The sequence below is a fragment of the Monodon monoceros genome, unplaced genomic scaffold (genome assembly GCF_005190385.1).
Source record: "Monodon monoceros isolate NGI ecotype Baffin Bay Population unplaced genomic scaffold, NGI_Narwhal_1 Super_Scaffold_15, whole genome shotgun sequence".
NCBI lineage: Eukaryota > Metazoa > Chordata > Mammalia > Artiodactyla > Monodontidae > Monodon > Monodon monoceros.
Genome location: NW_021703771.1, coordinates 27,469,077 through 27,496,157, shown reverse-complemented (window position 1 = coordinate 27,496,157; position 27,081 = coordinate 27,469,077). Strand labels below are relative to the sequence as shown.

Sequence of the window (27,081 nt, the reverse complement as noted above, 5' to 3'; positions counted from 1 at the left end):
TTACTGCTGCTGCTGCTATTACTACTCCTACTCCTGTTCTTACTCCTACTACTACTATTCCTACCACCACAGTTAATATTTGGATTTTGTAAAGCCTTAAACGTTCTTTTGTCCATGGCAGGAGGGTTAGTAAATCGTCCTTGTGTTACAGAGATTAATACTGAATTCTGGCTCTACATTCAATATCTGTGTAATTTAGGGCAAATTATTTTAATTATCTTTGCCTCAGGTTCTTCATCCGTGAAATGGGAATAAAAATTTTATCTGAGTAAATTTCACTTCTGGTCATGATGGAGTAACTGGTACCAGACTTTCCTTCCGATGTAAAGAACTAGATAAATGTGTATGAACAACCTCCATGAGACAACTGTTTTCAGATATTAGGCAATAGCCGGAGTGGAATGGTTTGCCCTTAAAGAAGGGGAAAACCCTGCTGAGCCCTATAGTTGTCTCAGTTTTCTGCCTGGATGCATGTTCCAGACTATGGAACGGGGAGGGAATCTATGTAAGGATGGCATTTTTGCTCAGTTGATGAGTTTGCAGGCAGAGATCGAGGAAGCTAAGGTAGGTGGAATTTGCAGTGTAGAACTGTAGGAGAGGGAGCAGCACAGAGAGCCACAATTTACAGAGGGAGTTCCACTGAGTCTTTGTGAAACTGTCACATGTGATAAGATTCCGTGAGGATATGCAAAGGACAATTACTAGGACAGGACAGCTTCCAGGAACTATTCACTGAAAAATTACCAGATGAAATTTTTCAAGGGTGAAATATATAGAGGTATTTTGTTGAACATTCTCAATATTCAGTAGAGAACTTACTATATAGTAGATAGTCTTTAAGCAATCTAGCCCACATCCCTCCCTTCTCCCTTCTTCCTTCTTGTTCCCTTTTTGTTTTCTAAAGTTGGATGTGGGATAAGGATAAACTTTTGCAAAAATGAAGTGGGAATGTGACCCTCCTCTTACATGAGGAATAAATACAAAAAAGATACACCCTTACATGCACACACACATACACAAAGGGAAAGAAACACATTTTATAAAAGCAAGAGCTCTGAATCACTTTCATACTCACTACAAAAGCTCCTACCCTTTAGCACCATGGTCTATTAATGTTCTCAACTGTGACCCCCATCAGTGCTTCTTTTCCTTGGAAGGAGAATACAGAGGACTTGAATTCAGTGTGAGAGATCAAAGTTTTCCATTAATAACCATGACCTAAACTCCAGTGATGGCACATGGAAAGGGAAGGAAATGAACTGAGAGATGCTGCAGAGGAATAAATAAAGACTGGAGAGGCAAGGATTAAAAAGAAAGAAAATGATGACATCATTAATAGGACATGGGACATGGATATAATATGCAGGGATACAAAAAGTAGGCAATAATTTGAACATGTGGAGACAAGTCTAATTTTGTATTTGCTGAATCCGAAGTGCTGGTATAGGACTGAGGTGGAGCTGTACAGATGATCACAGCAAAAAGAGACATGTTTCATGTGAGCTGCAACATGATTTTATATCTCTATATCTAATTTAAATATGTAGATATCTGCTTGGAGGTGCCTGTAGACACCTTAGGAAGTAATTAATGAAGAAGTCAACGTTGAAGGAAGTACAAAGTTTCGGATAAAATTGTGAGGCAAATCTGACATCTCATTTGAGTGAAATGGATGAAGAGCCAGCAAAAATAAATGAAGAGTGGTAAGAGAGCAGTGAGATTCCCAGGGTTCAGTGGGTATATTAGCTTGCTAGGGCTATGTGATACTGTGATTTATAGTAAGAAATGTGTATTTGGTCTTTGACCCATTCCTGGCACAGAGCCCCCAAAACCCTTGTAATTTCCTAAGTGGTGATAGAGATAAAGGTGTCTTTTGGTATGATAATGAGGTGACTTTGGAATACATCTAAGGAAGGGGGTTGGTTGCCAGGAGAACCAACCAAGTGATTAGAGGACTGGAACTTTCAGCTGCACCCCCTGACCTGGGGATGGGGTGGGGTGCGGGGTGCTGCTGGAGATTGAGTTTAATCATCAATGGCCAATGATTTCATGATTATTGCCTATGTAATGAACCTTCATAAAATCCCCAAAGGAGAGATTTTGGAGAGCTAGCTGCTTGGTGAACACATGGAGCTTCAGAGAGTGGCACCCTCAGAGAGGGTATGAAAGTTCAGGCCCTCTTCCTGTACGTTGCCCTCTGCATCTCTTCCATCTGGCTGTTCGTGAGTTACATCCTTTCATAATAAACTGATGACCTAGTAAGTAAAATGTTTCTCTGAGTCCTGTGAGCCACTCCAGCAGATTAATCAAACACCAGGGGGAGGTCCCGGAAATCTCCAGTCTCTAAGTGGATCAGAAGTAACAAGCTGGGTTTGCCTCTGGCATCTGAAGTGAGGAGGGAGGCAATCTTGTAGGCCTGAGCCCTTAACCTGTAGAATATGGTGCTATCTCTGGGTAGAGAGTGTCAGAATTAAGTTGAGTCGTACACCCTGCTGGTGTCAGAGAATTGGTGGTGGTGTGGGGAAACCCCTCCACACTGCAATTGGATGCAGCATTCTTAGAATGCCATAACAAAATACATAGGCTGAGTGGCTTAAACAACAGAAACTTATTTTCTCACTGTTCTGGAGGCTGGAAGTCCAAGATCATGACGTCAGCAGGTTTGGATTCTTCTGAGGCCTCTCTCTTGGTGTGCAGGTGGCTGCCTTTTTACTGTGTCCCTCAGGGTCTTTTCTCTGTGCACAAGGATCTCTAGGGTCTCTTTGTGTGTCCTCATATCCTCTTCTTATAAGGACATTGGTTGAATTGGATTAGGACTACCCTAATAGCCTCATTTTAACTTAATCACCTCTTTAATGGTACCTATCTCCAAATATAGCCACATATTGAGGTACTTGGGGTTTAGGGCTCAATATATGAATTTTGAGGGGACACAATTTGACATAACAGGGGAGAAAGAAAAAAATTTAAAGCAAAGCATAATGAAACATATCTACAATTAATTTTAGAGCAATCAAAGAGAAAGGGATTTTAAAACATAAGCTATGGAATTCATAAACAAAATTGTTTATTAGTGTGACAGAGCAGACTGAATGTGAAGGGTTTAGATTGAGTAGTTGAATGGGAGAAGAAGACATGTATGAAGTCATTTGAGAGTATTACAAGACTGAAAGGGATTATTTTTTTCTTTTTGAGTGCAAAGGTCAGAGTGTTCTAAGTTGAGTGGGAGAAGGTGCTAATGCAAAGACAAAATAGATATGGCTGATAGAAAAATCTGTGAAGGGCATTTTAAGGAAAAGGCTTAGGAAGAAAAGGGGATAAGGAGACTTAGTTTGCAGGGTTGTTTTTTTTTTTAAGTTGTGGGGAGGAGAAATTGAGTAAGATCATGCCAGTTGGTCTCAGCATTTATTGTACAGTAGGTTGCTAGGCCATTTTCAAAAAATGAAAAGAGTTTGTCCTTCTGTGACTGGCTTATTTCACTTAGCAACTTGTAGGAGGTATCTAAAATGGTCAAACACATAGATGAGAGTAGAATGGTGGTGTCAGTGGCTGGAGAGAGCCGGAAGCTGGGAGTTGCTTTCAGTGGGTACAAAGTTTCAGTTTTGTAAGATGATTACTCTAGAGACCTTCTGTACAACACTGTGCCTATGGTTACAACAGTGTATTGTACACTTAAAATTTTAAGAGGGTAGATCTGGTGGTAAGTGTCCTTACTACAAAAAACAAGCAGTGCAGCTCCAGCTTAGTGGTAAAGCAAATGAATGAGAAGAGGAGTGAAGCGGGGAACAGAAAAGAGGTAAAAGTAATGCTGATGTGGAGAAGGTTAAATAGGAAGAAATGAATGGGAGGTTGAAAACAGGAAAATTGTATTCAGAGCAGTGTTGGGTGGAATGCTGGAAAAATAATAGGGATAGAATGTTCTTGTGTTTCAGAAGAAACAATGCTAATAACATTACAAATTTCAAAGATTTTATTTTTCATAAATTTATTTAATTTATTTTTGGCTGTGTTGGGTCTTCCGTTGCTGCACACGAGCTTTCTCTAGTTGCGGCGAGCGGGGGCTACTCTTCGTTTCTGTACGAGGGATTCTCATTGTGGTGGCTTCTCTTGTTGCAGAGCACAGGCTCTAGGCATGCGGGCTTCAGTAGTTGCAGCACGCAGGCTCAGTAGTTAGGGCTTGTGGGCTCTAGAGCGCAGGCTCAGTAGTTGTGGTGCAGGGGCTTAGTTGCTCCGTGGCATGTGGGATCTTCCTGGATCAGGGCTCGAACCCGTGTCCCCCGCATTGGCAGGCAGATTCTTAACCACCGCGCCATCAGGGAAGCTCCCTCAAAGATTTGGTAAATAAAAGAAAGTAGATTAATTTCACTGAAAAACGAGCGAGAGAGGAACCAATATCAAGCAGCTGACATTAATAGACGTAATCACCTGTTTTTTTTTCCTGTCTCTCTAGTGCCCCTGTTCACATAATAAACAATAGTAGGAACTAAGGGGTTATTTTAATTCTATAACAATGCCTCATCTTTGAATGATCTGAGTGGTTTTCATTATAAACTTTTGATGTAAATTTTAATAGGCTGAACATACACAGCCTTAGGAAAGTTAATTTGTTTCTAAGGAATCCTTTAATAGCTATTACAAAAACTAAGAAAAAACGGACCTAAAGGAAAAGATTAAAGCTGATTTAACTATGTCTCAGAAAATGCAAGCTAACTGAAAATACAAAATGCCTCAATGCATGGAAATTGTTGTCATAAAATTAAATTATTCCAAGGGATATGCATTCAGAGAGTGGTAAATAATGCTATTCACTCATAAGAATATACTTTAAACTGGAAAAAAAAATACAGACACCTCCCATTAAGAGAGATAGCCTCTTTGTTCCTGCAATATAGACACACTAAATGATAGAAAAATCACAATACAGTCAGCAAGTCTGAAAACTCACAAGGTCATGTCTACATAATGATAGTAGTAGGATCTAGGTTCAAAAATTATATTGTGCCCATGTTGCCTATTCTCACTCTATTACAAAATAATGTAACTGAAACAGATAAACAGATTTTTATCTGTGGCTTCCTGGAATTAGAAGAGTTTGGTACCTCATCACACTCACAAGTAGATAAATTCAGCAGAAACACATGTTCACTTCCACTGCAGTTCAGAGGCATAAAGAGCATGTCAACCCTGATTTCTCTCTCTGTGATCTGTTTTCCCTCAGAGGCCTCTACTCCCACGAGGCAGCTGAAAGAAAGAAAACTAAATGTACCCAATTCAGTATTCTTAACTTGAGTTAATAATGTTAAACCACTCTTTAAGTAATTCATGTCTTCGGAATACAAATATTTATTTCCAGATTTCTATCTCTTCCCTTTCGAGAGAGGGCAATGACTTAGGCAATCTCTTGTCAGCAAAAGAGATTCAGGCTGAGACCCACATGGAATCCTTTGTGTCCTCCAGGATCTTGGCTCTGGAGGGCCTTGGACTCGTCAGCTCTCTGGTCTGGTGAGGTGTGACTGACAGTATTTTGCTCCCTGTGTCATGTGCTGGCAGCCACTGCTGAAGACTCTGGCTGCAGATATCTGTCCTGGGTCTTCACGTTCCTATCTGCAGTAGCTCCATCATGGACCTGCAGGCTTTACAAACTACCTACTGTCCCTCTTATCACATCTGCCTCCCTCACAGGGGATGCAGGGACTCCCAGAGCCTCTGACAAGTAAAGGCCTAGAGGAATGAACATGAATGTCTACCTGCCTCTGGCCACCACCTCGGAGCCACGTTTATACCACATTGGATCCAGAGAATTTTCCCAGGGGTTTGCAGCCTCAATGACACAGTTCCCATGGAATTATGCCACTTGTCACAGTGTTTCCCAGCTCTAACCTACAAGTATGGATGTTTCTCAAAACCCTCAGCTTAAAGTTTTGGTACTGAGTGGGAATAGAAGAAAGAAGTTTTGACCCTGAAACTACTTTATCTTATCTACCTTAGGAGAATAAGACTTATGACCTAATCATCATAGGCAGATGGAATGTCTTCTCTGCAATATGAAAGGAAATCTATGGCTGGAGTCTATAAGGTTTATTTCTTCATGTACTAAAAGAATTTAGAAGATTCATATCTCTTGAAAAAAAGCTTAGATATCTAGATAATTGTTTTTCATCAAAATACTATTTTAAACATCACAAACTGAGTACAGCCATTAATTCTTTTATTCTCTTTGTATTCCTGCTATGTCAACTCTTAGTCTCCACATACAAATCCAAAGGGACACCTTGCTTCTGACAGACTAGCGAGACAATCCTGAACACATTACAGAAAAAGAAAAAAAAATGCCTTAAAATATGTCAAAATATTAGATTCATTACATTGAAAAAGGAAATTGTAAGAGGGTGGAATTTATTTGAATTTGGAATCTATTATCTACCAATTTCTTCTGGACTTTCCACTAACTTCTTTTGAATTAAGAAAACCAAGCAAGCAGGGCTCACACCTTATCACTTCCCTATTATCTATGCATTTCTCAGGCCAAATCTGGAATTGAGTCTCTATGTAACATGAGTTATTCTTGAGAACATGTGACTCTGGGATGATACACTAATGATACAGTGAAAATAAACAAATTTTAACACTCAGTTTTTTGATGTGCAGAAGGATTTTATTAAAGTCCATCTATTAATTGTCTACATTTCTTTGATACTGTTCTTATAGAAATCTAGTCTCCTTAGTTTCTCATATGTCTATATTTTCTTTATCCATCACCTTCACCCTAAATTTGGCCCTTGTAACCTATACTGGTCATACATGTTTTTCAGTCTGTTCAGTATGATTTCTGTATTAGTTATCAATAGCTCTATCACTTTCACCACATGCTATTTGTCAGAAGCAGATTATTAAGTCCAGCCCACACTTAAGGGGGAAGGGAAGATTAAACTCTACCTCTTGAAGGGAAGAAAATCACATAATTTGTGGTTATATTGTAAACCACAACACCTTCCTACAGGGAACTACTCTTCTGCCATAATAATGCATCTGACTTTCATAGTCCTGTCCTGGACCCAGGGGTTAACATGTGATTGGACTAAGCCAGTGACCTTCATGCACTGGACAATGGTGGTCCATTCCAGGGTCGACTACTGAAGATCTTTTGCTCTTCAACCCAAGAGATACATCCACTCTTATCTGTCATAATCCCTTTATAAGTACACTCTCTGCTCTCCCGAATCTGTATATTTGTTCACCAGATTTTCTCTGCCTGAAATACATTTCTAAATTATTTCCCCATCTTACTACATCTTCTTAATCTTTGTATATAAAATCCTGATACATCTTTGAGTTCTAGCTCAAAGCCTACCTCGTGTGAAAGTTTTCTGTATTAAGAATATCTTGCTCCATTTTCCCATACTCTTACATTCTCTTAGCCTACCTTTTACTTCAGTCATTGCCTTAGCAACCAGCTTCACACAGGTATGACCTGATAGCACCTTCCCTTAGCTGTAACAGTTATTTTTTACTTTCTGTCCCAAGCTTCTCTGATAAAGGACATCTATGGGAACCAATCTGGCCACTTACTCACGTGTAATCTGGAAGTATTAGGGAGTTAATGTCCCAATGGACAACTACTGATCAGTGGAGAGAGGATAGCTCTTATTAAGTTCTGATCTTTTATTGTCCCTCCGGCAGGCAGTTCTGGGGCACAACCTTCATGGCTCCACAAAAGGTCCAGGTAGAATCAAGCCAAGTTTTTACCAGTGGTGACCAATTCAAGAATGTAGTCTGGATTTAGCTTTTCCTCCTTAACTATTTCACTCTGCCTCATCTGCCACTCCTCTTCCCTGGGATTATTTTTGCCTACTTGCAACAGTTGCAGCCTCTGTTTCCAGGTGGATACCTTGAATATGACATTCTCCCTGACAATCGATAGAAAACAATCACTTCTTTCTTCTCTATCAGAGTAGGCCTTTTATGTTGCTCTTATTATGTCTCCTTGTACTTGTCTGTAAGATTCTTTAAAGTGGAAACTATGTACAATTCATCTGCATAGCCGTGATGCCTACCCCAGGGTTTTCCACATCATAGGCTTTCAGTCATTTCTTGAATGAAGACATAACTTTTAAATTCCTTGAAAGTAGATGACATAGCAGAATACATATGCCTGTTGTCTGCAAAACCAGATAAGTATCTTCCTTGTGAAATGTGCCCATAAACATTTGGTCAGTGATACAAATCAAATTCAGGTTATTTAAAATTAAATTCTCAAAGGAGATGCAAGCTGTGCCAATCTGAGTTTTTGGAGGCCTCTCTTCTGGAATATTATAGCCATAGATTTACGGGTAACTTTCAGGAATTTTATGGACTTATGAAGCCCAAGGCATCTTGGGAGGATCACCTGAGGCTGTATCTATATGACATCAGGAAAATAATAACTTAGCAAATCATCAATTTAATATAAAATGAAAAATATTATGTTAAAATAGAAAGCAGTCCTGTCATTTCCCTTTGTCTTTACTTTATAATGTTCTGCAGTAGCGAGGGAGACTTCCTTGTAAAACATCCTGTTTATCTATTGGTTGATCTTTCCCTAAATTTCCACAAAGTTAGCAGTTTTCATTTTAAAGGATTATAAGGTATAGTTCTCCCTGTTCCCACTTGACTTTGTTAAAATTAATTTCCCACACACAGCAACCAAAATATTTCTAAATGTACATCAAATCATACCATCACCCTGCTTAAAGCAGGGGATGTTAGAACAAATCCACCTCCTTATCTTGACCTAAACAACCCTGCGTGTTCTGACCCTTACTTGCCTATCCCAGTTTCATACCATACTCGGTCTTGGTTACTGTGCTAGTCACAAGTCCTTTGCTCTCTAACATTCCACCTGTTTCTCATTCAGGGGTCTCCACCCTACTTCCCTCTATCTGGAGTGCTCTTCTACCTTGTTGTATGTCTGCGTCCTTATCATCTTCAGTTCCAGCTCAGTGTTACCTTCTTAGAATAATTCTTCCCTGACAACCACATCTAAAGAAACCAGACTTGACCACTTTTTTCACAGCACCTTTTACATGCTGACATTAAATTATATGTTCATTTGTTTATTATCAGCTTTCCTTGTCTCTCTCTGCCCCGACCAGGTCTATGTGAGCTACGATCTTGTCTTCTGCATGCATTGCTATATCCCTAGTGACCTGACCATAGCAGGTGGTATTCAATAAATCTCTGCTGAATGAATGAATGAGAAGAAGTCTAGCATGGTAGGAAAAGCATGGGGCTTTGGAGACAGACTGACTCACTTTGAATATCAGCCTGACTGCCCACTAGCTATCTACCATGGGCAACTTACTTGACCTCGCTGTGCCTCAGTAAAATGCAAATGATAAAAGGACCAGTCTCATAAAATTGTTATAAATGTTAAAAAAAAAAAAATGCTTAGAACACAGTCCAGCATAATAAGCACTCAATAAGCATTAGTTGTTATCAGGCAGGACAATTTTTCAAAAATGGAAAAAGAGCAACATAGTCTTATTTAATGAGATGAAAGCTGCCTGAATCTCTACCACTCATTTTTAAAGTGAGGGACTCTAGTATTTGGAGGGGAGAGAGGAGGAGAGTCACAGTAGATATTCTTTGCTCTCTTATGTAGAAAGAGAAATTTTAAAACTTCTCCTTCATTTTGGTCCCTGAAAAAACTGGCCATGATCATGTGGTGACTTAGAAATGGCTATGAAAAATGTCTAGGAGGCAGTGATTTACCTTCATGGAATACAGCACCATAATGACGTGAAAGATTCTCCGAAAGAAAGGGCAAGGTGGATAAATGCTAGAATTTCCTAACATTAACTCATGGAAAGATTGGGTAGTTTTTCAAAAGAGGCTTTGTACAGATGAAAAACACAATTTTAAACCAGAAGCAATGGATAAGCTAAACAGCAAGTGTTGAACAGCAAGATGAAATGAGTACTAGAAAATGACAGATTCTATGAATCTGAGTTATAGTGTATGCATTTTGAAATTACACACACACACATGCATACTCATTTAAAATGGTTGTGAATAGCATTAAAAAAAATACTGTGAAGAAATTCACCAGGTTATGCCATGTCTGACACCAAGGAAGTGGTCCTCAAACTTGTGTGGACAAAAGAATCACATGGTGATATTACACAATTACAGACCTGGAGTCTTTAAAGCCAAAGAGTCTGATTCAGTAGGGTTGAGTGGGCCTAGAATCTGCATTTTAAAATCTTGTTCGATGATTAATTATATGACAAGCTGTATGAGGACTAAATTTAAATAACATTCTATGTCCTAAAGATTTGTCAAACTGGTAGTTACGACAAATCAAGAAGGAGCCTTCATAGGGTCATTCCACAGGACAGTAAGACTCCTAGATTTCAGACTGCTTGGAAAGAAGGGAGTGAATCATTGAAAATACAAATGCCATTAGTTATGATCTGAAAACCTGGTAAGCAACATTTGTTGTATTAACTGTTAACCAGAAAAAGTTGAAACATTTTAGAGAATGCAAGCTCTGTATAATCAAAAAGTTTAGGGAAAAGGAATCTTACAAAGAAAAGAAGACAACATTTCATATATTTTATTCTTCCATTCTCCCTAATTAATTCATTTCCAAATAGCTTAAATTATATCAAGTCAAATACCAGGCTGTCCCAACTGCTGACAAGCACCTTAATTTTATACCGATAAATGCACATAATCAAGGGAAATACGTTCCTATAGGAGCCTCAAGTGGCTTGAGCCAATCTGACTTTTATAAAAGAAACTTCTTCCCATTGTGTGATTCCATCTACATGTTAAGTTCAGTGCCGAGCACAACAGATCTATGTTTTAGAGCTCAGGATTGTCCTTGCCCTTGGTGGAGGGGCAATAGTGCCTGAGGATGGGGGTCTGGGGAGGATGAGGGGGCTTTGGTGGCACTGATAGTGATCTGGGAGCTGGATGTACAAAAGTTTAAATTCACTGAGCTATGTACTTAGGACATGTACTTTCTAAAATAATTTTTTAAAATTTTAGAATAGCTTTAGATTTACAGAAAGACTGTGGAGGTCATACAGAGATTTCCCACATACTTCACATCCAGTTTCCCCTATTATTAAGACCTTAAATTTGCCACAGTTTACTCAGATTTCCTTAGTTTTTGCTTATTGCCCTTTTTCTGTTCCAGGACTCCATCTAGGATTCCACATTACATTTAGATGTCTTGTTTCCTTAGCTGTGACCGTTTCTCATAGTTTTCTTAGTTTTGATAACCTTGACAGTTTTGAAGAATACTGGTCAATACTGGTCAGGTATTTTGCAGAATGCCCATCAACTAGGATTTGTCTGATATTTTTCTCATGATTAGACTGGGTCATGGGTTATAGGGAGGAAGTGCCAGCATCACATCATATCAAGAGTATATACCATCAACATGACATGTCACTAGATGTTGACCTTCATCACCTGCCTAAGATAGTGATTGTCAGATTTCTCCTCTGAAAAGTTCCTTTTTTTCTCTCCCTTTCTATACTGTGCTCTATGAAAGGAAGTCGCTGTGTGCAACCCATACTTAATAAGTGGGAAGTTATTCACTACCTATCTGAGGTTGAAATACCTGCATAAAATATTTAGAATTCTTCTGCACAGGAGATTTGTCGATGTTCCTCTGTTTATTCTATCATTTAGTTATATCAACAAGAACTCATAAATATACTTTGAATTAAACATAATATTACTTTATTATGTTGCTCAAATTCTTCCAACTTCAGCCTTTGCAAGCCATTTTAGTTGGTTTCTGTGCCTTTTTGGCACACTCTTACATTGTCTTTTTGTTTTTGCTGCATTTGTTCATTTGCTTGCTTGTTTTGGTAAGCATTTCCTTCCTTTCTGGCACTGCAAAATGCCCCAGGCTAATCTTATCTATTTTCTGCCCTTAGCCCAGAATCAGACATTCTGTTAAGGAGCAACTGGTTCTTTGTATAGGACAATGGTAACACCAAGGTCTGGGCGATGTGGTTATAGCTACTAGCATGTTGTTGATTCTAAGCGCTTTAGGCTGACAGACCAAGAAAATACATGGATGTATGTACTAAGCCTGTGTATGTACATATATCTGTGCTTCTGTATGTCATCACCTATATCTATATTAAGCTGAATATGAATTAACACAGATGTAGCAAACTTGAGCCCATTACTCCATGGATTCTTCTAGCATCTTCCCCTTGCTTATCTGTTATCTCCCACTTGAACAATGAGAGACCTGGTTCCCACTGTATGCCATTCATTAATTTAAATGTTCAATTCCAGTAGACAGTTGGCCCTCCATATCCACGGGATTCACACCCATGAATTCAAAATATTTCTCAGGTGAAAATACTTGAAAAAAGATTCCAGAAATTTCCAAAAACCCAAAACTTGAAATTGCCATGTGCCAGCAACTATTTATATAGCATTTACATTGTATTTATACCTGTTTACATAGTGTTTACATTGTATCAAGTATTACAAGTAATACAGAGATGATTTAAAGTATACAGGAGGTTGTCCATAGGTTATATGCAAATACTATGCCATTTTATATAAGGGACTAAAGCATTCACAGATTTTGGTATCCGTAGGGGTTCTTGGAACCAAGTCCCCCATGGACAGGGAGGGACAGCTGTACATGTAAAGCATTATGAGGATTGTTAACAAGTTCTGCTGTGTGATACAGTTTTATCAACTAGGGAACAGTGCTTATAAGCAATTTCTTTTGCCTTTAGTCATACAGACTCCCCCCATTTCCAGAATTACTTCAATCAGCACCTTTTACTCCATCCCCCTCAGTGAGGTTGTTTGATAGATTTAGATAATTTTGGCCACACTCTGCATTCTATCCTGTGGTATCCTTTTAAATCTTTTAAATCATTTTTTAAAAATTTGCATACATAAAGGTTCACTCTGTGCTGTAAATTTCTGTGGGTTCTAACAAATACATAGCTTCATTTGTCCATCATTGCAGTATCATAGTGAACAGTTTTGCCTTCTCAGAATTCCCATCCTCTGTACTTCAAAGATTCATCCTTCCCCTGCTACCACTGAACCCCCGGAAGTCACTGATCTGCTTATTGTCTCTATAGTTTTGCCCTTTCCAGAATGTCCTATAATGGGAAGCATACGTATGTAGACTTTTCAGACTGGCTTCTTTCATTTAGCAATATGCATTTGAGATGAATCCATGTGTTTGTATGGCTTGGTCCTTCATTGCTTCTTTTAATTGTTGAATAGTAGTACTCCATTGTATGGACGTAAAAGAGCTTGTCTAACCATTTACCTATTAAGGGACATCTTGGTTGCTTCCAATCTTTGGTAACTATGATTGAAGCTGCTATAAAAAAAAATGTGTGTGTGGGTTTTTGTGTGGACATATGTTTTTAAGTCATTTCAGTAAATATCTAAGAGCTTGATGGCTGAATCACATGTTAAGATTATGTTCAGCTTTGTAAGAAACTGCCAAACTGTTTTCCAAAGTAGCTGTATCATTTTGCATTCCCTCCAGTAATGAATAAGAGTTCTTGTTGTTTAATGTTCTCACCAGCATTTGTGAATGTCTCTGTTTGGATTTTAACGATTCTCACATGTATATAGTGGTATCTCATTGTAGTTTTAATTTGCATTTCCCTAATGACACATGATATTGAGCATCTTTTCATATACTTACTTGCTATCACTATATCTTCTCTGATGAGGTATTTGTTCAGCTCTTGTGCCCATTATTTACTGATTTAACTTCTTTTTGTATTTTAACAATTCTCTGTGTATTTTGGATATGTCCTTTATCATATATGTGTTTTGCAAATATTTTCTTACAGACTGTGTCTTGTTTTTCATTTTCTTAATATTATGTTTTGTGGAAAAGTTTTTAATTTTATTAAAGACCAACTTACCAATTTTTTTCTTTTATAGGTTAAGTTTTTTGTGTGAGAATGTATAATGGAGAGGAAAGGCAGAAGTTGGGGGTAGGTTGCACATGGCATACTCTCGAATTCTTAGGTGCCATAATGTTTGAGGCTCAATCCTGTAAGATGGATTTTATGCTATAGGAAAGACAAAGTAACTTGATTTGATTATATAAACTAAAGTTACTTTGTTCTTATGCAAATTTTACTTCAGCAATTGATACCAGGAGATTGCTGATGGCCAGATTCATAGACGGCTCCTTGGAAACCATAGCACAGTTATAAGAAAGGCAGGCAGGTGGGCATGGCTGACATTTTAAAAACTAGATTCATTATACAGCTAATTCTAAAGTTGAAGTACTCTCCCTTGGGCTGGACTTCAGTTTTTGTTAATTAAAAACCCATTTATCTAAATTGTATTAGGTTTCCCTCAAACCTGAAACGTGAACACCTGCAAGTGATATTGATATGGTTCTAAAGCCCAGGCTGCATAGGAATTGGCGAGTTATTTTTCATTGTCAGAAATGCCCTTAATCTAGATCTCTCTATGAAGAAAATAAGTATATAATAGAGTAAAAAATAAAGCCCAACATTGTTCTCTAAGCATATGGATACTTTTTAGAGGCAATGAAACATCACTGTATTGATAAATCCTTATCGTAAATTATTTTGCAGTAGATATCTGGAAGCAGTAAAATAATATGATAAACGAAAGTTCTGATGCCAGAGTACATGGGCTTCTATCCCAGCTCCAAAACTAACTGGATAGCGATCTTGCACAAGTTATTTAATCTCAGCTTCTTAACCTGTATGTAATCATAGTGGGTCTAATGTCAGCTATGCTCACAAGGACATACCTCACTGGTTTAATTTAGCACTGCTTTGGCCAGGAGTGAGGTTTTTTTCTTCAGCCATATTTCTATCAGGATGCTCAGATTTCCTACCATGTCTTCAAGGGGGAGCTTATAAACTTTGAACTGTGGAAGACCAGGTTGGTGGGGGATTCATGACCCACTACAGTTCCATCTTGGATGACTCTCAAAACCATCCAGTCTCTCCTTTAGGTTTTAGATGTCATATCATTTTTTCCTCTCATTTCGACAGGCCTATTTTATTTATTTATTGTTTAATTTAATTTTTATTTTATATTATAGTTGATTTACAATGTTATGTTAGTTTCAGGTGTATAGCAAAGTGATTCAGTTATACATATACATATATCCATTCTTTTTCAGATTCTTTTCCCATATAGGTTATTATAGAATATTAAGTAGAGTTCCGTGTGCTATATAATAGGTCCTTGCTGATTATCTATTTTATATATAGTAGTGTGTATATGTTAATCCCAAACTCCTAATTTATCAACACATTTCCCTTTTGGTAACCATAAGTTTGTTTTCAAAGTCTGTGAGTCTGTTTCTGTTTTGTTAAATAAGTTCATTTGTATCATTTTTTTTAGATTCCACATATAAGTGATATAATATGATATTTGTCTTTGTCTGACTTACTCCACTTAGTATGATCATCTCTAGGTCCATCCATGTTGCTACAAATGGTATTATTTCATTTTTTATGGCTGAGTAATATTCCATTGCATATATATAGCACATCTTTATCCATTCATCAGTTGATGGACATTTAGGTTGCTTCCATGTCTTGGCTATTGCAAACAGTGCTGCAGTGAACATTGGGGTGCATGTACTTTTCAAATTATGGTTTTCTATGGGTATATGCCCAGTAGTGGGATTGCTGGATAACATGGTAGTTCTATTTTTAGTTTTTTAAGGAACCTCCATACTGTTCTCCATAGTGGCTACCAATTTACATTCCCACCAACCGTATAGAAGGGTTCCCTTTTCTCTACATGCTCTCCAGAATTTATTGTTTATAGAATTTTGATGATGGCCATTCTGACTGGTGTGAGGTGATGCTCATTGTAGTTTTGATTTGATTTGCACTTCTCTAATAATTAGCAGTGTTGAGCATTTTTTCATGTGCTTTTTGGCCATCTGTATGTCTTCTTTGGAGAAATGTCTATTTCTATCTTCTGCCCATTTTTTGATTGGATTGTTTGTTTTTTTGATATTGAGCTGCATGAGCTATTTGTATATTTTGCAGTTTAATCCTTTGTCATTGCTTTGTTTGAAAATATTTTCTCCCATCCTGCGTCTTTTCATTTTTTTTATGGTTTCCTTTGCTGCACAAAAGCTTTTAATTAGGTCCCATTTTATTTTTGTTTTTATTTTCATTACTCTAGAAGGTGGATCAAAAAAGATATTGCTGCAATGTATGTCAAAGAGTGTTCTGCCTGTGTTTTCTTCTAAGAGTTTTTTTTGTTGTTGTTGTTGTACGCGGGCCTCTCACTGCTGTGGCCTCTCCCGTTGTGGAGCACAGGCTCCAGACGCGCAGGGTCAGCAGCCATGGCTCACAGGCCCAGCTGCTCCACAGCATGTGGGATCTTACCGGACTGGGGCACGAACCTGTATCCCCTGCATCGGCAGGCAGACTCTCAACCACTGCGCCATCAGGGAAGCCCCACCTCTAAGAGTTTTATAGTGTCCGGTCTTACATTTAGGTCTCTAATCTATTTTGAGTTTATTTTGTGTATGGTGTTAGAGAATGTTCTAATTTCTTTCTTTGACATGTAGCTGTCCAGTTTTCCCAGCACCACTTATTGATGACACTGTCTTTTCTCCATTGTACATTCTTGCCTCCTTTGTCATAGATTAATTGACCATAGGTTCATGGGTTTATGCTTCATAGGTTGCCTCCTTTGTCATAGATTAATTGACCATAGGTTCATGGGCTTTCTATCATGTTCCATTGATCTATGTTTCTGTACCAGTACCATACTGTTTTGCTTACTGTAGCTTTGTAGTGTAGTCTGAAGTTAGGGAGCCTGATTTCTCCAACTTTGTTTTTCTTTCTCAGGATTGCTTTGGCTATTCAGGGTCTTTTGTGTTTCCATACAAATTTTAAGATTTAAAGCCTGTCTCCGAAAAGAAAATAATTTTCTTCCCCTTAGGTTGGCTGTTTCTTTCAATTTTTCTTTTTCCTTTAGTGTAAGATAGATGGAGGGAAAATAGCCCTTGGGGTACAAGTGCAAGAAAAGAGGGATAGAGAATTAGAGAATTAACTAGATTAATTAATACTTCAGGATATAATTCCATCATACATGTAATACCATAAGCCCAGTGCCTGGCATTAGTAAGAGGGTAGAAACAGACTTATGTTATTTTCTAATCATAATCACCAGTATTATGGTGACTGTCTTAGTTCAAGCTGCTATAACAAAATATCACAGATTGGGTAGCTTATAAACAACAGAAGTTTATTTCTGGAGTTCTGGAAACTGGAAGTTGGAGATAAAAGAGCCAGCATGGTTGGTGAGGGCTCTCTTTCGGATCACAGACTCTCATGTGTCCTCACATGGCAGAAGTAGCAAGGGAGCTTGCTGAGGATTCTTATGAGAGCACTATCCCCTTCACAGGAGTTTCACCTGCATGACCCAAGCACCTCCCAAAGACCCCACCTCCTAATACCCTCATCTTTGGGCATTAGGTTTTCAACATATGAATTTGGGGAGACACAAACATTCAGACCATAGAAATGACTCAGAAAGTTTCACTAATTTGGAGTTTAGAAAAGATTACAAATAAGAATTTCTGACTAGAGAGACAAGAAAAAAGTAAAAGCCATTTTAACCACTTGAAAGAGCAACAAATAATAGAGACCTAAAGAAAGAGTGAACCAAGAGGTGAAGAAAAGGAATCAGAATTTTCCTGAATGCTTTCTTTGACTGGCTCGTACTTCACTCTCAATAGCAGCATCTTGATCTCAGATCTAGGAAAGAAAAAATCAGTCCTGCTCAGGAACCAATATATTTTTTGGCAAGTGCCAACAGAATGTTTTTTAATGAACAGCACGACAGGTAACACACATCTCTCTTGCATCAGTCTTGACTCTACGTGTTGATCTCTTCACAGCCTCAGTGCTCCAGATGGGGCCAAGACGGGCTACCGCAGGAACCAGGCTGGGTGACCTCTAACTTGTTTCTTTTTCTGTTCAGCAGAAATGATTACCAAGTCACCTGGGGTAAACAAATTTAATAAATAGGCAGGAAATTCTCACACTATTAGCTAATGTTTATTAACCAGAAGAATAATGTATTTAAGATATTGATTTCAACTTAAGGATTTAATCAATTTGAGAAGTCGCTTTCTATTTCTTAAGCCATACTTGGATCAGTTTTACATGTTGCATCCAGAAGCTAGAGTTTTCCTTTTATTAAAACAAGCCATCAAGCCCACTCCTTTTCCTTCCATTTCTTTGAAATTCTAGGGTATTTTCTGAAGCACTCTGAGGCTACAGTGACTTAATTATAATTTTTTAAATTTGTTTTCACTAAACATGCAGATGTTTAGCACTGAACCTTAGCTTGATTTTTTACATAATAGTCTGTTTGCATATGCTTCACATGTTAAGTATTATACTGCTATTCTCTTTGCTATAATTAAAGTTAGCACTTCATTATAAAATCCTATTGTTTAAGTTTTATAGCATGGCAGTAAATATTCCATGAAGCTAATACTAACCTACCCAATTATTTGCATTTCCTTTTTATATATTGAGATATACATGTGTATGTGTTTCTGTATTTGCGTGTGTGTGTGTGTATTTTCGCTAAGCTCGGGAATGGTAAAAAGTTTGGAAAGTTTTGTATTTTGGTTTTCTTTTCATTTCTTAGCCTCAAGTTGAAGTTTACTCCAGTTTTACAATGATTGAACAGTTTCATTAACACTTGTTTTGTCATTGCTACAAGCAGTTTGGGTTACATATATTTGAAGCTACATTTTCTGTATCAAAACCTTTGATGTTAAATCATCTCTACTATCTCATGATTTGTGTGAGTTCTGAATAATCCAACTATTTCTGAGTGGTCTTCTTGCAATGGAAATGAACCTTACCAGAACTTTGCTAAGGGCTAACACCAGTATTGACTCAACCAGTCTTACTAACTTTAGAGACTCAAGGGGAACTCCAAACCACAGATACCATTTACTTTCTAAAACATAAACCATGTCTAGTTTCTCTTCCAAATCCATCTTTACTAACTTTGAAGAAAATATCCTGAAAAGCAGTTGTGACAATATGGATTGGTTGTCAAGAGACCCTAGTTCTACCTGGCAGTCTGTCCAGGTATAAGTCTCTTAGCTCTTCTGGTATTTGGTTTATAATATAAGGGTTTGCATGAGATCATTTATAGGGTCTTCTTTTAAAATTATGAGATTCTGAAAGCTGAAATTTCAATGTCAAAAGACCCATGTCCAAATCCCAAATCTACTCTGATAGACTACCTACTGGCTATTAACCTCCTTCAGGTTAGGCTTTCCATCTGTGAAACAAGGGAGAGTATCTGATCTCCATAGGCTTTTCCAGGTCACGTTAAGGATTATAGATTACTAGATTCTATATAGTAGCAGCAAAATAAAGAATAAAACTGCACATGATGACACATTGAATATATGCATTATGTTCTGCTCCTTCCTAAAATCCCATTAAATGACATCAAAATAATGTTTATAAGGTAGAAAATGACAGAAACAATGAGAACAGGCAACAAAATTTGGAAGCTGGAAAGCAGAGGCACAAGGAGGGACTGACTTGGTACACCCAAGAAAACTGAACCCAAAGCTAACAGTGGGGAAAGCAGAGGAACAATTATATTTATACCACGGAAACTTCAAAAGGCTCCAGAATTTAATAGTTGACTCTGGAAATAGGGTGAAAATAGGGCTATCCAAGGCTGACTGAAAATCTCTTCAGGTACTGGTAGACCTCTGCATACCTTCCCACTCTTGCAACCGGGCAATGAATCTTCCTTTATCCAGATAGTGATTGAAGTTTTAAGTTTTTGGATTGGGTCAAACTGAGGGTTTCTGGACTGGGGGACAGCAGACCAAGGTGAAAGCTGGGATCCATATAGAAAAGAGGGAGGAAGTAAAAATGTACACACTGATTGTTGAGTCCTCCAACTTTCTTCACACTTGGCGCCTAGAATGCTAGCAGCTAGGCGCAGGTGGTTGAAAGAATCTTTTCCAAGTAGCCTGGATCATAGGAAAAACCAAATCATACTGACAGGAAGTTTCTCAGTAAATGGTCCGGATGAACATCTCACATTAAAAATATACTCAATATGTCCTACTTAGATATTCCTATCAGGTTTTTATTGCCCATTATGTGATATGAGTGGACAGCCAAGGGTAATCTGACATTTAAGGAGTGCATTTAATATGAAAGACAAGGCCAAAAAGGAACACAAAAACTGAGTGAAAAAATAGCTTGGAGAAAACAGAGACTAGACAATGAGGGAAAAAAATCAAGATAACTTCTTCATGCTCAACTCTATAAACATTAAAAAAAAATAAAAAAACAAATTAAAAAAAACACAAGGTGACAAAGAATGACCAAAAAGATTTGGAAAGATGAGGAGGAAGTGTAGGGATGGAAGAATGTGAAGGAGGAGAAGGAGGGGCATAGGGGAAGGAGAGAGGAGACTACTCTCTGGGTAACGTAGTAAACGAAGCCAAATTTCAATCAACCAATGCCCAGAAAGAAAACTTTCTATGTTAATTGAACATTTCACTTTTTTCATTAATACGAAGAAATCAAAAAACAGTATAACCAAGTAGGTACATTTCAGGCTCAAGGAATGTTCAAAGAAACTCCTAAAGTAAGAACTGATAACGAACTTTTATTTAAAGACCTGTTTTTGTCTTGGTTATTTGGACTCATGGTCTCAATTTGCCACTCAATTTTGCTAGCAGAATTCTGGCTACAGTGAAACAATCATGCTGAATTCTTTCTTCTTTGCTTGTTTTGGAACTGATCCAGAAGAAGACCCCAAACAACCCTTTTGTATATCTAGAGGTCCTCTGGGGGACTTGCAGTGGAAATCCTAGAGGCTAGAGTTACACCTACATTGGGGAAACCACCGATTTACCCCTTGTCCTTTCCAGAGCTCTGTGGTGAAGGGCGTGTTGGAGGTGTGAAGCAGCATCTGATCTTGGCAGATCTGTCTGAGACAACAGTACGGTCATCAGATGGAGAGAAGAGGCTCACTCTGTGGTCTGGGACCCCACTGGGGAGCTTCTGACTGTGCTCCTGAAAGGAAATTCATGTGTACATGGATCCATGTGTTTGATCTTCCTCCTTGGGGCATCATTATCCAGGAGAAACAGGAGCCAGGCCCAGCTCATCACTTTCTGTCCTTTCTACAGAACAGGGCCCTGCTCAGTGTGTGCCATCCACAGGCCCAGTTGCCCACTTTTCTCTCTGCTTTGTCAATGACCAGTTTCTATGTTTTAGCCCAGTGCTTGACCAGACTCAGGAGCCCCCAACTGGGGGAGGAGACCATGCTGTGTAAAGTAGCCCCTCTGCTTTGTGAAGTAGATTTGACAGCCAGTAGAAGAGGCAGGACACAGCTCTTCTAATATATTTTGTGGAAAAAGAAATCAATATGCTTCCTGTGTTTGATTCTCTGGCACTGCTTTTTGATGAGTATGCAGGAGAGTAATTATTCATTTTTAGAACACCAATTTTAATTGATGAGATTTTATCTTCTATTTTTAGTTGTGGAAATACTATTTAATCGTATAGTCGTCCCTAATATCCCTTCTTGTTCCAGTATTCCCTACTTACTCGACAAAGGTGGAAGAGATTGTCACACTTCAGTGGAGGATCCTTCATAAGCTGAAAGTGCTAGTTTGAGAAAGCTGACAGTTGAGAAACCACGCTGCGTTTCCATGGAAATGACTTGCAGATTTAAGAAGAACTCTTAGGTTTTAACCTCAAATTCAAGAAGCACAGAACTACACATTCTAAATGGAGAAGAGGAATGGAAGAAATGCTAATTTGAAGGCACAGAGTGATTGTTTTCTGCAAATTTAAAACTTTATCCTAAAGTTATATTTGTGTGTGTATAGTTTACCAATAGTGTGCACAAATTTGATTTTGTCAGCGGTCCAGGCGCATTGAAAATGAAGCATTTTTAGTAAGAGGCTCTCATCTTCATTTTTAGGGGGAACTTGAGAAAGCCATTTAAAAGGAAGAGTACGATGAAGGGATAGTTTTGTGATTATGTACAATGGGTTATGAAAGTTTGGCATAGACTCATCTCTGTCGAAGCATGACACTATTCCTAGGTACTAAATGGCAAGTTGTGTGTTAAACCTATGAGGATGGGCAGGTGTGTGAGAAGTATGTTAAACAAATAAAGACTCAGAATAAGTGAGTAGAAGTCTTTTGTAATATTTACAATGAAAAATAAATGGGAGGCAAAGGAAAAGCTTTGTGACAATTTCAGAAACATTCATGGGTACATTGGCACATATAAAGAGGAAGTTGGAAGGAGGTAAGAGGTATTGCCAGTCAGGACAAAGAAAAAGTCTTTAAAAAGTTTTGAAAAATCTTTTTGATCTTTTCACCTTCTGGGGAAGGTCAAAGCTAACTAGAGGATTACTGATTAGGGAATGAATCTTACAAAATGTTCTAACCAATTATTTTTCCTCAGTGAAAATCCTGGAGAAGAAAAGGATCAATTGATGAGAATTTCTTAAAAGCCTGGATAAATCGCGCTATGAAATTTAAATGAAGGGTTATTTTAAATGAATCATGGTAGTCAGGGACAAGGAGAATGGAGACAAAACCCCCTATTGCCCAGAAGGAAAAAAATGAACCCATCAGAAATGTGATAAGGTCATTTACACATAAATAGCTACAAATAAATTATAGCACATAGGTGATGAATCTATTGTATAACAGCAAATTCTTCATCAAGATACAAACATTTTAATGGAAAATTGCCTTTTCTATAACTCAACCAGTGGTGATATTTTGATATTTTCATTTTCATGATTTGCTGATGTGCTCATGCTTCATCTCTCCCCCGTGAACCTGTCTGCATTGTGAAACAGCAGTGAGTAAACAAAGGACCCACTAGGACACGGAACTTACATTCCAGAAAGGATGACAGACTCTAAATACAGCTATGGAACCTTGTCTCTTGTGAAAGAGCCTTGAAGAAAAATGAAGCAGTGCAAGGGAGGAGAAAGAGATATGGCTGCTATTTTACATAGTATTCTCGGGGAAGGAATTTTGAGGAATTTCTAAGGAAACTCCATACTTTTCTCCATGGTGGCTCTACCAACTTACACCACCCCACCCCCCAATACTGTAAGAGGTTCCCTTTTCTCCACGTTCCCTCTAGCATGTGTTGTTTGTAGACTTTAAATGATGGCCATTGTGACTGTTGGGAGGTGATAGATAACCTCGTTGTAGTTGTGATTGGCATTTCTCTAATAGCGATGTTTTTATGTTCCTTTTTGGACAGAAGGGGCCCATGAAATGTACCTGTGGAAACTGGTGTCTTGAAAGTCGGCCCTGTTTTGAATTCGTTTGCAATTACCCACCCCAGGACATTCCTTGAGGCCTTGTGAATATGAAGTGTCCATAGCACCGTTTTTTTGGTTGTTGTTGTTTTGTTTTTCCATGCCCGTCTCTGGGGTATGCGCTGTTAGCCACGGCTCGCGCCCGTCTCTGGACCTCCTTTTTTTTTTTTTTTTTTTACATCTTTATTGGAGTATAATTGCTTTACAATGGTGTGTTAGTTTCTGCTTTATAACAAAGTGAATCAGTTATACATATACATATGTTCCCATATCTCCTCTTGTCATTATGGGATGTGGCCACAGGGCAGCAGCATTTCTTCATGTCCAGATTTGGTTCCTGGAGCAACCAGAGCCTTAGCTGAAGTGGTGTTCCTGGGTTGGAAATTAGGTGGAATATGCCAGCACAGACATCCAAACGTTTGTGTCTCATTACTTCTCCCCCGTTACACTTCACCATCCCCAGACGCATCCCAACACCTGCAACACCTCGATCCTGAGGGTCCTGTCGGACATAGGTGGGGCGGCGACTCTAAGAAAAAAGGCTGGAGGTGGGAAGCCCACCATCAGGAGACGGGGACCCCAGGGGACTTTTCAGAGCTCTCCCAGCCCAGGGGGTCCACCATCCTTGGGTGTACTTGGCCTGCTTTAGCCATAGGAGGGCCCGCCTGGATCTGGAGATTGTGGTGCCCTCTACAGGGGACGAGGCACTCCAGGTCCAAGGGGGGTCTCGTGTGCTGGCACATCCTCCCCAGCTCCCTCAGCCCCACGACGGTACAGCCTTGGGACCCAGCCTGCTCAGGCTCCAGAGATGTGACCACAGCCTAGGTCCCCGAGGCCTGAGGAGAATATAGAAGGCATTTCTTTTGTTTTTTTTCTAATTCGATTTTCATTTTATATGGGAGTATAGTTTATTTTCAATGTTGTGTTTGTTTTAGGTGTACAGCAATGTGATTCGGTTACACATATACATATATCCATTCTTTTTCGGATTCCTTTCCCATATAGGTTAAGGACAGTGTTGAGTCGAGTTTCCTGTGCTCTACAGTGGGTCCTGGTTGATCATCTGTTTTACATATATATATATATATATATATATGTTAGTGTGTATATGTTAATCCCAAACTCCTAATTTACCCCTCCCCGCCACATTTCCCCTTTGGTAACCATAAGTGTGTTTTCTATGTCTGTAGGTCTATTTCGGTTTTGGAAATACGTTCATGTGCATCCATTTTTAAACTTTACACATCCGTGGTATCAGATAATATTTGTCTTTTAAAATGAGGGTAGCAGTGAGCCTTGCAGGTATCTTGTGGAGCATCATTCAAGGAAGGGGAAAGAGCAGGGACCAAGGAAGGAGGAACCTGAGGCATGCACCAACTTACATTCCCACCAACAGTGTACAGCAGTGTACAGAGTGCTCCAGGGACAGCGAGAGGTCTGTGTGGGGGCTGGGGTGGAGTGCACAAGGGAAGAGTGAGGGAAGAATGCAGGGCAGAAGGGAGGGCTAGATCATGCAGGCTTACATGCCTACTGTGTATACTTTGGATTTTATTCCTAGTGTTGAAAGGAGCTACTGGATGGTTTTAAGAAATAAAATATCATAATGTACCTTAACATATTATAAAGGATCACTCAGTCAGCTACAAAGGGGTGGATAAGCTGTAAGGTTCCAAAAAAAAAAAAAAAAAAAAAGGTGTGAGAAGGTACTGCCAGGGAAGAAAAAGATGGTGGCTAGAGCCAAAGTGGTCTTAGTAAATGGAATGAGAAAGTTTCGTATTGAGAACACATTTTGAAGATAGAATTGGCAGATTCTTTGCAAAGGAATGAGTGTGGTATGGGAAATAAAGAGAGGAATCAAGATTGATTCCAAGGATTTTGGCATGAGGAACAGGAAGTATGCTGATTTCACTTCCTGGGAAAGCAAATGTTTGCGGGATGCAGGAAAGTATGAGTTCAATTTTTTAAAAGTTAAACTTGAGTTACCTGTTAGAAATCCAAGTGCAGATTAGATATATGAGCCTAGAGTTCAGATGAAAAGTCAGGGCTATAGATATAGTTTGGGAAGTGATACACATATCCATGAGACTTAGAGCCATGGAACTAGACAAGGTTGCCTAGGAAGGGGATGTGGATAGAGAAGAGAAGATGTGCAAGGACAAAGCTCAGAGCATTGTAAGATTTAATGATTAAGAAAGGCAGAAGGATACAGCAAGGTGTTGAAAAGGAACAGTCATTGTTCCTTCAAGTGCTTCAAGGAGGAGGAAAATCAACTGTGTCACTGCAGAGGGTTTGAATAAGATGGAGATTGGGAGTTACATCTGAAATTTGTCAATTTGGAGGTCATTAGGGACCCATATAGGAGCACTTTTAGTGGAGTGGGAGGAAAGAAAGACTAATTGGATCCAAAAGAGAATAGCAGAAGAAGTAGGTAAGAGAGTATAAACAACTCTTCTGAAATATTTCCTGTATCAGGGAACAAGGGTCTGTAACTAATGAGAGATAAGTCCAGGGAAGTTTTTGTTGTGGTTTTATGATGGTAGTATCATACATGGACTTCTTTGCAAATGTGAACTATCCAATAGAAAGGGGAAAAATTAATGATGGTGAGGGAAAAATAATTACAGGAGAAAAGTCTTTGAGATGGAGAGAGGGAATTGAATCAAAGGCACAAGTCAGAAGATCTTAGGAGCATGGTAAGTTCGTCCATTTTAATAGGAGAGTCAGCTGAATAATCAAGAAAGAAAGATAGGTAGATTGGAATACTTGCTGATGGATGTAGAAATTCTCTTCTGATGGCCTCTATTTCCTCAGTGAATTCCAGAGGCCACAGACAGAGTTGGGAATTCAAGCGTGTATTAGCTGCATATTGTTGGATAACATCACAGTGTAGCAGCTTAAAGCAATGATTTGTCATCTCCCAATTTCTGTGGGTCAGGAGTCTAAACATGGTTAATCTGGCCCTCTGAAAGGTTGCAAACTGTCAGCCAAAGCTATGCTCTTAAGACTTGACCGGGGAAGGATTCCCTTCCAAACTCATGTGATTGTTGGCAGAATTCAGACTTACAGATTGATGGATTCAGAGCCTTAGTTTCTTGCTGGCTGTTAGCTGGAGGTCACCCTCAGTTCTTTGCCACATATTCCAAATGAGGCAGCTTGCTTCATCAAAACCAGCAAGAGAGAGCGTCTTCTAGTAAAACAGACACTACAGTCTTGTATTTCATAAGCACAGATGTGATGTCTAGGTCTAGTTGTTTTTGTAGTATTCTATCGGTTAGAATCAAGTCACAGTCCCCACCCACACTCAAGGGGAACAGATTACACAAGAACTTGAGTACCAGGAGGCTGGGAAAGCTAGGGTTGTCTTAGAGTCTGTCAAATACAGGAAAGAATGGGAGCATGAATAACAAAAGTTCAGTGCCATATGGAGCTAAATTGAGAAAGGATATGGGGTTTGGACTTCTTATCAGGGGGACTAACATAAACAGGAATATAGGACACAGTGTTAGTGGTAATGATGTTGTCTTATGGAGAGATGGATGATTAAGTTGAAATGTAGACCCTTCTTGGATTTGGTTTAATGTAAAGTGGAGTGATTGGAGCATGGGAAGTCATAGTCATAGTGAAAGTAAGCCAAGCTCTGTCATCCTCCTTACAGTTCAGTTGAGAGGGAGCAGTACAGGAGCTAGGGGAAGGTGTTC

General features: G+C 38.8%; 1 protein-coding gene across 1 annotated transcript in view; it reads right to left on the bottom strand.

Moving 5' to 3' along the window:
- Positions 1–17,306: 17,306 nt before the first annotated feature.
- Positions 17,307–27,081, bottom strand: part of MANEA (mannosidase endo-alpha) — a 99,652-nt gene continuing 89,877 nt past the window's right edge. Inside the window, exon 6 of the mRNA XM_029223940.1 lies at positions 17,307–18,024. Within this exon, the coding sequence (XP_029079773.1) occupies positions 18,021–18,024 (4 nt within the window). The 3' untranslated portion in view covers positions 17,307–18,020. The remainder of the gene's footprint in view (positions 18,025–27,081) is intronic.